The following is a 10473-nucleotide window of genomic DNA, read 5'->3' as shown; positions in this document are numbered from 1 at the left end:
TCCTGGTATCCTACCAAAATACGAACGACGTCAGCGTCACGTGGCGGCGGTATTCCATTCAACGTCACGAGCGAGCTGCCCCCCTCTTCTCCCCTCCTTCCCCCCCGCAAAATGTGAATGAAAGGGGAAAAAACTACCCGTTAACAGTAAAACACGACACTTTAAACAATTTAGCTCGAGTTGGCGCCTTGCTGTCGTTCAGCGAGCGGACACACTGATATTGAAGCGGCCGCGGCGCTGTGGAACAGTGGGCGGTGAAGGCGGTTGATTGATGATTAGATTTACGGTGTGGATCACGGCGGGGAGAGAGGATGACTCACTCCGTCTGATGTGATGTTCACCCCACAACAGCTCGGCAGTGCGGTGGCACGCCGGCGGCTCAGCCTGACAGATCGGTGTGCTGCACCTGTGAAAGTCAAACTTTATCCAACTGTTAAGATGCGTTTGGACGGTGCCTTGTTTGTTTGAAACTTGAGCGGTCGTCACTCGGCGGTCAGAGAGACTGAGCGTCGTGATTTACCGTAAAATTTCGTGACGCCTGATTGCCATGGAAACAGTGCTCTCGTGCTGAGAGGAAACTGTCCGTGTTAACTTCAGCATCAACCTCTCCAACGGGGTCGGATAAACCTGTTGGATATCTCAGTGCTTTGCCTTTTCTCGCTGCTCTGGCTTTACTTTGCGTTGTATTTGGCCACAGATAAGGTGAGTTTTTCCAAATTGTGCAGCCGTTGTGTTTTTGTGTGTCATTCTGGCAAAACGCAGTTTATAACGTTGCTGTGTTTTTTTTCCCTCAGTTTCAGCCACAATATTAGCCTGTCCATTCACTCAGCCTGGCTGTCAACTTGTCACCTGCAGTGTTGTGACGGGTCTAAATGTAGCCTACAGTAAAATACAGAGGCTGGGCTCATTTTGAACTAAGTGGCGACTCAGTTAGTTGATGCATGGGCAACATTTTGAGTTCAGAGGACAACATGTAATGGCTGCAGAGAAACAGCAAAGAACAAAAGTGGCTTGTGCAAAATTGGTTAAATATGTCCACCAATATATGTGCCTCCAGATCACGACATCCATATATGCTGAGCTGAATAATATGGTCTGCAATGTGCTTCAATCCATTTCCAGTGCAATCAGGCTTGCTGATTAAATATTCAATGTATTTCGCGACCCTAAACGCCACCACAAGTGGTGCATTTTGTGTCGTTTGTGCGCACAGGGAAGAGGAGAGCCAGCGAGTGATGCTTCATTCAGGGGCTGTATGACTCATATAGTCTTATCTATAAAGAAGCCAAGTGGCAGGAGAGCAGTCCTGCTGCAGGACCGAGCTGATGTAACCCCTGAGATTCACTAGAGGCTGCTGTGGGCCGTGCTTCCCTGTGCCCCGAATTATTGACTGCATGTGTAGAGATGACCGCCAAACACCGAGCACAGGCTGAGGTTGTAGCCGGGCTGTTCACACGCCGTGCACCCAGCAGATGAGCTGTTTCCAGCACATCACACGACCAGGCCAGTTTCAAAACAATGCACATTTTCACTGACATAAAAATTGAAGGTTTTCCCCATCGCTATATGTAATTATTGGGATGCAAGACTTTTTGAAACACTTGCATTATCTTCTATCTTGATTCAATCTAAAAAAAAAAAAAAAAGCTAAAATAAAATAATAGAAAAATAACTTCAAGAATAACATTAGAGCAATATATGATAAACATTATGCTGATCATTTCTAACCACTGCTTAAGAGGAATATTTGGCATCAATTTCTGATTAAATGATGACATTTAACCAGCATTTTGCTCCAGTGTACAATGAGGATGTTAATAGGATTCACATTTGACCTCATACACAAAATAAGATAGTATAATAATAATAATTAGAATAATCTTAGCTGATACTTACAGCACCATAGATCTGATGACCTGAAAGTTGATGCAGCTTTGCATTTTCTGTCAGGTAATTGTACTGAGTCACAGACCTTTAACTCAGACATTGAAATTCACGTACAACTGTCTTGATTTTGATTACATTTTGGCGGTGGGGATGCTAGCATTAGTATGTTGGAGCAGCAGGAAATTAAATGCCAGCATAAAGCGAAACTTTCCTGTTTATATAATGTGGCTTCATGCAAACTTAAATGTACACACTCAAGCTTTTTATCAGATTTGTTTCTCAGAACTATTTGTCTCAGAAAGCCATGAAGGCAAAAAAAAAAAAAAAGAATCTAAGACTAGATCATTAAAAGTTCCTTATAACAAGTTCAGTATGTCTTATTATTAAATACAGTATGATTGAGAATATGACGAGAGCATTCATCTTTTAAAACACCCCGAGGATCCTTAACTGATCCCTGAACCCTTTTGTTGTCATAAAGGTATCTGAGAGTGTGATGGTCCTTTAAAGACTGCTATCAGTGGGCTACAAATCCGACATTTGCCTCAGTAGTGAGTCAGTCAGCATACATTAATGGTGATGCACATATTTCCCTTTTACAAATACCATGTTTTCACACTATAACAGCGGGAATAAGTACGCCGTCAATCAATACCATATTGTTTATTAGCAACATCATGCAGTCTATTGTATAACCACAGCATTATATTCCTTGTTGGGTATGGCAAGCTTAGATCCAGCACTCCTGCTTCAGTGGCAGAGAGCTTATACATACAGCTTCAATAGAAACAGACAAGTCTAGCCTGTTCCTTATAGATCTATCAACTAGATTGTCCCTGCAGCCGACAACCGGTGAATGACAGACAGGTGAGTCACCTGTAACCAGCAGACGGGCACATTGCCGCGGAGGACTTTCAACGTGACGACTGCTGAATGTTTATCTCGTGTGACCAACAAGTAAAATTTTGTGAGAAACAGCTGCTGACATTCATAATGCTGCTGAAATGTATTGACTCACTGTCAGAAAACCTCACAGTGCGTTGAGGGAGGTTTCGTAAAGTGGGCACGATCATCTGATTTTATGGCTCAACCAGGCAGATCTTACCAGTTTACTGTCTGCATTATTGGATGAAGCGAATATCTAATAATGAAATCGCTAATAATTCCAGAAAGATGCTTTACATTGGTTAAAATTATCTGGAAAATAACACAAATAGAACATTAACCACACATTGAAAGCAGTTCTGAGAAGGTGAGTTGTGGTCAGTGATTTGAACATGGACAGGTCGGTGCAGTCTCAGCTGTGTTTGGGGAGAGAGTTCCAGAGGAGGGGGCAGCTACGGAGAAGACCCTGTCACTCCAGGTCTGGTACTCTTTCCTGAGTGGTGGAGACAGGAGGTCGGCATCAATGGAGCGGAGGCTGTGGGAAGGAGTGTGATGGTGGAGCAGGTCGGTGACGTAGGAGGAGGCCTGGTTATGAAGGGCTTAGGGAGTGAGGAAAAAGACTTTAAGCAGTGGAGTTTATTTAAGACTTTGGCTGATGTGCCATAAAGAATGCTATTGCGTTTGCCTATTCTGGATGAGATGAAGGCACAGATCATAGTTTCAGCAGCAGAGAAAGAGAGAGATGGACGGAGACAAGCTATGTTTTTGATGTGGAAAAAGGCACTTCATGTGATTTAATTGACGTGCTGTTCAAAGGAGAGGTTGTGTCAAAAATAACTCCAAGGTTGCGGCTATGTGTGGAGGGAGACAGAGTGGATCTATTGATGGATGAGGCAGCGGTTGTAAGTGGTTTTGATGAGGGATTTTGGGCCAGTGGTAATGGTTTAGTTTCAGGAATTTGGCCTGCATCCAGGATTTAATTTCACTGAGGCAGTTGTTCAGGGTGGAGGGTGTTACAGTGGTGATGGAGTTAGTGGAAATGTAGAGCTGGACGCCATAGCAGTAGAAATGGAAACCATGACGGTGTAGGATGTTACCAAGGGGAAGCATGTAGAGGATGAACAGGAGAGGACCAAGCACAGGACCCAGGGGTACCCCTGGGGACAGAGCAATGCTGGAGGAGGTGCAGTTATTGATATGAACTTAGCCAGGAGATGGCGATGATGTTGAGGGAGGATTCAAGGCGGTAAAGAAGAAAGGTGTGGTTGAGGAGCTTGAGGAGGATGGGACTGCTGCGGTGACCGGAGCCTAAGGCGAGGAGGAGGTCGTTGGTAACTCTGAGCAATGGTGACATTGCAATTCCAGTAATGTCTGTTATCACGATAACCACGTTGGAGAATGTCACCATCTCATAGAAATAAACACGAGAGCACAGATTAAATTTACATATTGCAGATAAACCTGTTGAATTAGCTCGTTCAAATGTATTATCGCTGGTATCACATGTTCAAGCACTTACCATACTTCATGTTCTGATGCTGTTACATCTACTTAGTGGCAGCACATCAGACAAGATATTCATTCATGCTTCCTCAGTCCTCTGAGCTCACTTGTCTGTGTCCCTTTATGCTTCATGAGGAAGAAAATCAGAGCAGTGACTGTATTTCAAATATAGCTGATAAACAGTGTCACATATCTTAGCACATCCTGCAGTCAGAGAGGAATGAGGATGAATACGTCTCTCTCTGGCGCATTATGTTTGTTTTATTGCGCTTGTGCATTTGAGACTTTCAGGAGCTTTTTCTTTGTGTTTGAAAAGGGCATATTGCCCAGAAGACAAAATGGCAAAGGCTGGCAGATTATCATTCTAAGAAGACTTTTTTTTTAGATGACAGCATGTTTTCAACTCTGCTGCACTGCAGCAGTCTTTCATTGGCCATCATTTCTGGCAGGATGAATACTGTATAAATGTCATCTCATATTGTGATACATATGTCAGATCTCTATTTCACAGGTAAAGATGATGGAGCTTCAAACGGAGAAAAGGTTCCACAACTTAACCCTCGAGCAAGTCCAGGCTCTGGACAAGGTCTTGACTGAGGTGATCCCCATCCACGGACGAGGGAACTTTCCTACACTGCAGGTGAGAGCGAAAGACATCATTCGTGTGGTGAAGGATCGGCTGGTCGAGAGAGACATCCAGGTGAAAGACATACGGCTTAATGGCGCGACTGCCAGCCACGTCCTGGTGAGGGATAACGGCCTGGGCTATAGGGACTTAGACATCATTTTTGGAGTGGAGCTGCCCAGGCAGGAGGACCTCCAGGTGATTAAAGAGGTGGTGCTGGGCAGCCTACGAGACCTCCTCCCTTGTGGAGTTAACAGGCGGAAGATCACCTGCCTGACAATGAAGGAGGCCTATGTGCAAAAGATGGTGAAAGTTTTCAATGAGCATGACAGATGGAGCCTTATCTCGCTCTCTAACAACAGAGCTAAAACTGTGGGGCTCAGATTTGTCAGTTCCCTTCGAAGGCAGTTTGAGTTCAGCGTGGATTCCTTCCAGATAATATTAGATCGAATGCTGGAGTCCTACTGGGAGACTGAAAGGAAACAAGGAGGAAAGTTGGCTTTGAATGCTGGGAATTTGTCTAAAAGAGACAATAAAGATGAAAACAAAGAGCAAGAGAAATCGAGCATTCCCCAGGATGTGGAAGCAGATGTTGAAAAAGACTCAGCAATGGCAGCCAGTGGAGAAAAGGGGTGCCAGGATCAAGCGGTTTCCGTGCTTGAGAAAGAGCTTCCGCATGCAGAGGTTGGGCGTGGAGATGGAAAGCAGGAGGCACAGGAGGTGGTGGAGCTTGAGAGCATTAACCTACCGCAGGAGGAAGAGGAAGTGGAGGGCATAGAGGATGTTCATTCAGAGGAGGACATTGTGTTTGACCTATGTGAAGAAAATAGCGGAGAGAAAGGACAGTTTCACAGCGATTATCCTTTAGTTTCTTCCCCTCAAACCTTATTTACAGATGTCAGGGATAAGCTGATGACACATGCATGTTTAAAGCTACAGAGCAACGAAGAGCTATCCGGGTCACAAGCTTCCCAGCCAGCTTCTGTGATGCATACAGAGACGTCAGCTCCGCAGGAGAAAGAACGCTGTGAAGAAATAAGTCAGTTCAAAGTCGACCCTGTAATCTGTAGGACTGACAGTAACTCAAACCTACAAGATTCACATCTTGAGTTTTCCTTTCCTCCTCCAGCTAAGAAAACCTGCAGTGCATCACAGGACATTGTGCCAGATTATTGCCCCTCACCAAAATTACAAAGAAAAATGTCACGGAAGACTATCAGTAAGCCTGAGAAATGGTCTTTACTGACTGATCTTTCAGATCTCACAACACAGCTGTTTCCACCCATAGAAATCCCGAAACCACTGCAGCCAAAGTCTCCTTCACAGGACAGTGCTCCAGTTCAGTGCTCAAATGTTCCAGCCTTCAAGCCAGAGACTTTAGACACCCTCACAGTTCCCACATTCAGTCGGGCCAGTGCACCTCAGGACGGGGCCGGCTTGAATGACGCTGTAGAACAAAGTGTAAAGCCAAAACACTCAAAGAAGCCTCCTGATTCAGACACTCAAGGCCGCACGTGTGCTGCAAAAGTAGCCTCAGAGCCTCAGATCAGTGAACAAACACCTGAGCTGGCAGACGCCGTCACGAAAAGCCGCGGGGAAAGCTCACAGGCCGGGCCAGCAGAGGAGCCCACCATCACCGTCGAAGCGGAGTGCATGTACGGAGACTTCGAACAGGCGATGGACCACCTCCGCCACCGCCTCATAGCCACCCACAACCCAGAGGAGATCCGAGGAGGGGGCCTGCTCAAATACAGCGACCTGCTGGTGAGGAACTTCAGACCGGCCAGCGAGACAGAGATCAAGTCCCTGGAGCGCTACATGTGCTCCCGCTTCTTCATCGACTTCCCCGACGTGAGCGAGCAGCAGCGGAAGATTGAGGCCTACTTGCAGTGCCATTTCATCGGCAGCGAGGAGGCGAGCAAGTACGACTACCTGATGACCCTGCGGCGAGTGATCGATGAGAGCACGGTGTGTTTGATGGGACACGAGAGGAGACAGACGCTCAACATGATCACGGTCCTGGCTCTGAGGGTGCTGGGCGAGCAGAACGCCATCCCCAACACGGCCAACGTCACCTGTTTCTATCAGCCGGCCCCGTACATGGCGGAGCCAATTTACAGCAGCTACTTCATCACCCAGGCCCAGCCCCCGCTCGTCTACCACCCCTACCCTCTACACGTCCACATGCAGACTGGCCTGGTGTAGCTGCAGTGACGTGCCCACAGAGAGTGTAGGCATGTAGGCTGCTTTCAGCTCGGTGCTCTGCATGCAGAGGCACAAATGGAAGTTTTACCAACAACAGGCAACCGCGGGCGCAGTGTTGTTTAACGCTTTAGAATCCCTCCTGCTTATGACATGAAAGACGACGAAAGGCCAGAACTGAAAGGGGTCTGGAGGCAAAGCATGTCACCCTTTCAAGAAGAACAATTTTCAAAAGGAAAGAAAACACTGTGAGGCCACTTTGGAGAGAGCATGTGGAGAGGATTTCATTGAAGTGGAGGGACTTTGTTTACGGCGGTTCCAGCTCGGTTTTGGCAGGGCTTTATACTGGTCGCCCTCCCCCTGTCGAGGAGAATGCTGTCATGTCATAAATCTCTGTGGCTAGAAGATAAACTTCTCTAGCATTTAAAAACATCTTGATTTGGTTAAAGTTTGAATAACGATAAATCCTTACAGTTTCTGAGGGGTTCAAACCCCATATAACTGTTTTGTGAATCATCGGTCTCTGTGGAGTAACTTTCAGCACGTGGTTATGTATTCACTGTATAGAAATAGGACACCTTTCACTGAGGGCATTACATTAGACAAGTTGCTGTGGTACTTCCATGATATCGTAAGTTCTGTATTTGTGAATGTAAACATTTAATTTCAAAGGTAGAATCAGATCCTAGGGTCACTTCAAGTAGGGATTGTAAGAAAATGATTTGAACCGAATGTTTCACTTTGTAAAAAAAGAAAAAGAAGCAAGGCCCTAAAACATATCTGAAGTACTTCTATAACTGTGTGGGTGTGGTTTGATCAGATTTGATTGACAGATGCTTGGCAACATAAGCAAACGACCCACCATCCAGAACAACAGATCTGAGTTTAAATGTTGCTGAATCCTGATTGGTTCACAGAGCTACAAGCCGTCCAGCGAGAGAAACTATGAAAAAATCCATCACGTAGGACTCTTAATAAAAAGTTCCTAGTGACTTTTAATGTTTTCTTGTAGCGTTTAAAGCATATTTATGTAACTGTTAAGTAGAAAAGCTGAAAAAAATAAAATTAAAGTGCGAAAAGGAGACCCCACCCCTTTCCTGACCCCTCTCCACCCCTAATAATTTTTGTACAATCCCCTACAATATTAATATATAAGCCAAACTCAGAGTTGCACTGATCCCACTCAGTGACAGTTGTTATGATCTTAGGGACTATTAGTAGTGCTTTTGCATTGTAATCAGCACAGCGCTCAAGGGTAAAAACCAGGAACTGTGGCCAAATCTCCCAGAATTCACCCAACAAATCATTTATCTAATCGATTCTCCTGTTCCACTTCAGAGAAACAAGGATTTGCCTCTTTACAGCATCATGAAGAAACCCCCGGCTGTCTCGTTTTAAATTTAGAAGAAAAACGAGGACACATCCGGAGCGACCATCTTCATCTCCATCTTCAGCGGGCTGCGTGTATTACACGACAGTTGTTTGTCGTAGTGGAAGTAGTGAGCGTCAGTTCTGTCGGGGTTTTGCCTGCCAATGTGAGCAAAAATGTTCTGCACTTTTAAATTATTCAAGCAGTGTACGACGCAGCCGGCAGTTGTTGCACTCTGTCCCTGTGTGTTTGTTCATTGTGTATGTGTAGCTACAGTACATGTGCTCAGTATTTAAAAAAAAGAGACAATTTAAGCACAGGTTAGGACGTGTGGGCCGTTCACACTGACTCTGAGACTGAAGCACAATGTAAATGCACATAGCTGTTGTTGAGTAATAAAGGTGTTTCTGACATTTGTGTGAACCTCCAACTAAATATTGAAGACATCTAGAATACTGTGTGCAGTAGTGCCGTATGTAGCTTCAAAGTGATGTATCTATCTAGAGACTTTGGGTATGTTGTGTATCGTTAAGGAACTCCTTCCCCAGTACAGAAATTAAAACAGTCCTGTTATGATATCTAGTTGCTGAGATTGTTGTGTTATTGTGGTAATAAATATAACACAACCGCTCTTTGTCTGGAGTCTTCCATTGGTGGTTGCACTGCTGTTGCGCTGTTGCATGCATTTTCAATTAGATTCTGGAGTATATAATCACACCTTCAGGGTTACTGTTTTACTAGATTGTATGCAAAGTGCACCAATCTTTTTACCGGCATCTCTGCGGTGGTCTGAGATAAATATTGGAGAAGTTGGGTACTCATGTAGTACCTCTTTATAGACATGCTTGGCCAATGGTACTGTTTACATTATTATCGTTATTATTATTTAATCCATTCATTTCTTTGAGTGTTAAATTTGATGTTCTATGTTTTCTTTTTCCAATTTTGTACTAACTCCTGTAAACGAATCATAAGTTTTTAATCAGGCCAGTCTGGTTTTAAAGAGCTGCTGTTTTCAGCCAATCCAGTGTGGGTAAGAATAACATTTTAGTTAGACTTGAAAGTTAATTACATTTATTTCTAAAAAAACAAAACAAACAAGACTGGAACAGCCTTGGAGTTTTATTTGAAAGCAAAACAAATATTTGCACCTTTCCAACTTCATTTAATGCAAAGCCCACGTGCTTTGCCAGTCTGTGCACACACCCTTCTGCTGTTCCTCCTCAATGCCCACATGCTGTAAGAATATCCTGTTTTTATGCACCAAGGACACCGGAAACATTGCTTCAACTGAAAGAACTGTTGGCTCTTGCCACAGTATGATACAACCTAAGCCTCAGCTCCACCTCTTTGTTTGGTACGTTTACATGAAAATGTGACATTATTTGGAGTCTTGTGAAAGTTTAGAATTCCTGAATGCTTTGTATAGATGAGTCACATTTGGGTGCTCGGCTGCTTATATCCAATTATCTAATAAGAGACACCAGCATCACTGATCTATTGCTGCATTTATGCGTACATACAGACCGGACAAGCTTAATCCTGAGAATATTTTTATTCCTGACAAAATATAGAACACAAGACTGCTAATTGTTTGACTAGCACAGTCTTTTTCTGGCCGAATTTCTTGCCCTAACCCAGAAATTGAACATATGCACACTGCTATTCCCAATAATGTGAAAACGGAACCCTTTTTAATAGTAGACATGGTTAATATTATCAGCACTGGAGATTTGAATAAAACATATAATAAATATATAAATAAAAATTGACCTTTTATTATCACCAGCTCATTTTTAATTAGTTCTCAACACCAGCATGTACACATGTGACACACTTTGTCCCTTTTGCATCCTTTAAAGTGACCTTTACATCTTAATGCATCGATCCCCTTTAATTCCCATGATCCTCCAGCATCTGCAGTTTCTAGGTGTGGCAGAGCATGGTGCGTCACAGCTCAACCTTGTTTGTTCCTCGTCTGACTCACTCCAGCTTTCAGTGC

At 44.2% G+C, this 10473-nt stretch overlaps 1 protein-coding gene across 1 annotated transcript; it reads left to right on the top strand.

Moving 5' to 3' along the window:
- Window positions 1-4792: 4792 nt before the first annotated feature.
- LOC121617535 (terminal nucleotidyltransferase 5C-like) lies at window positions 4793-7105 on the top strand. Its single transcript, XM_041952728.1, has 2 exons — window positions 4793-5358; window positions 6490-7105. The coding sequence occupies exons 1-2, from the start codon at window positions 4793-4795 to the stop codon at window positions 7103-7105; spliced, it is 1182 nt and encodes a 393-aa protein (XP_041808662.1).
- Window positions 7106-10473: the final 3368 nt, after the last annotated feature.

The sequence above is a fragment of the Chelmon rostratus genome, chromosome 14, assembly GCF_017976325.1.
Source record: "Chelmon rostratus isolate fCheRos1 chromosome 14, fCheRos1.pri, whole genome shotgun sequence".
In the NCBI taxonomy this organism is placed as follows: domain Eukaryota; kingdom Metazoa; phylum Chordata; class Actinopteri; order Chaetodontiformes; family Chaetodontidae; genus Chelmon; species Chelmon rostratus.
Note: the sequence above shows the minus strand (reverse complement) of the source record. Positions and strands in the feature narration are given on the sequence as shown.

Bases quoted from the DNA above. Each gene is read 5' to 3' on its own strand.
- LOC121617535 (XM_041952728.1), top strand. From the start codon at position 4,793: ATGATGGAGCTTCAAACGGAGAAAAGGTTCCACAACTTAACCCTCGAG. The intron at 5,359-6,489 runs GTCCTACTGGGA...CGTCACGAAAAG, and splicing joins ATATTAGATCGAATGCTGGA to CCGCGGGGAAAGCTCACAGG.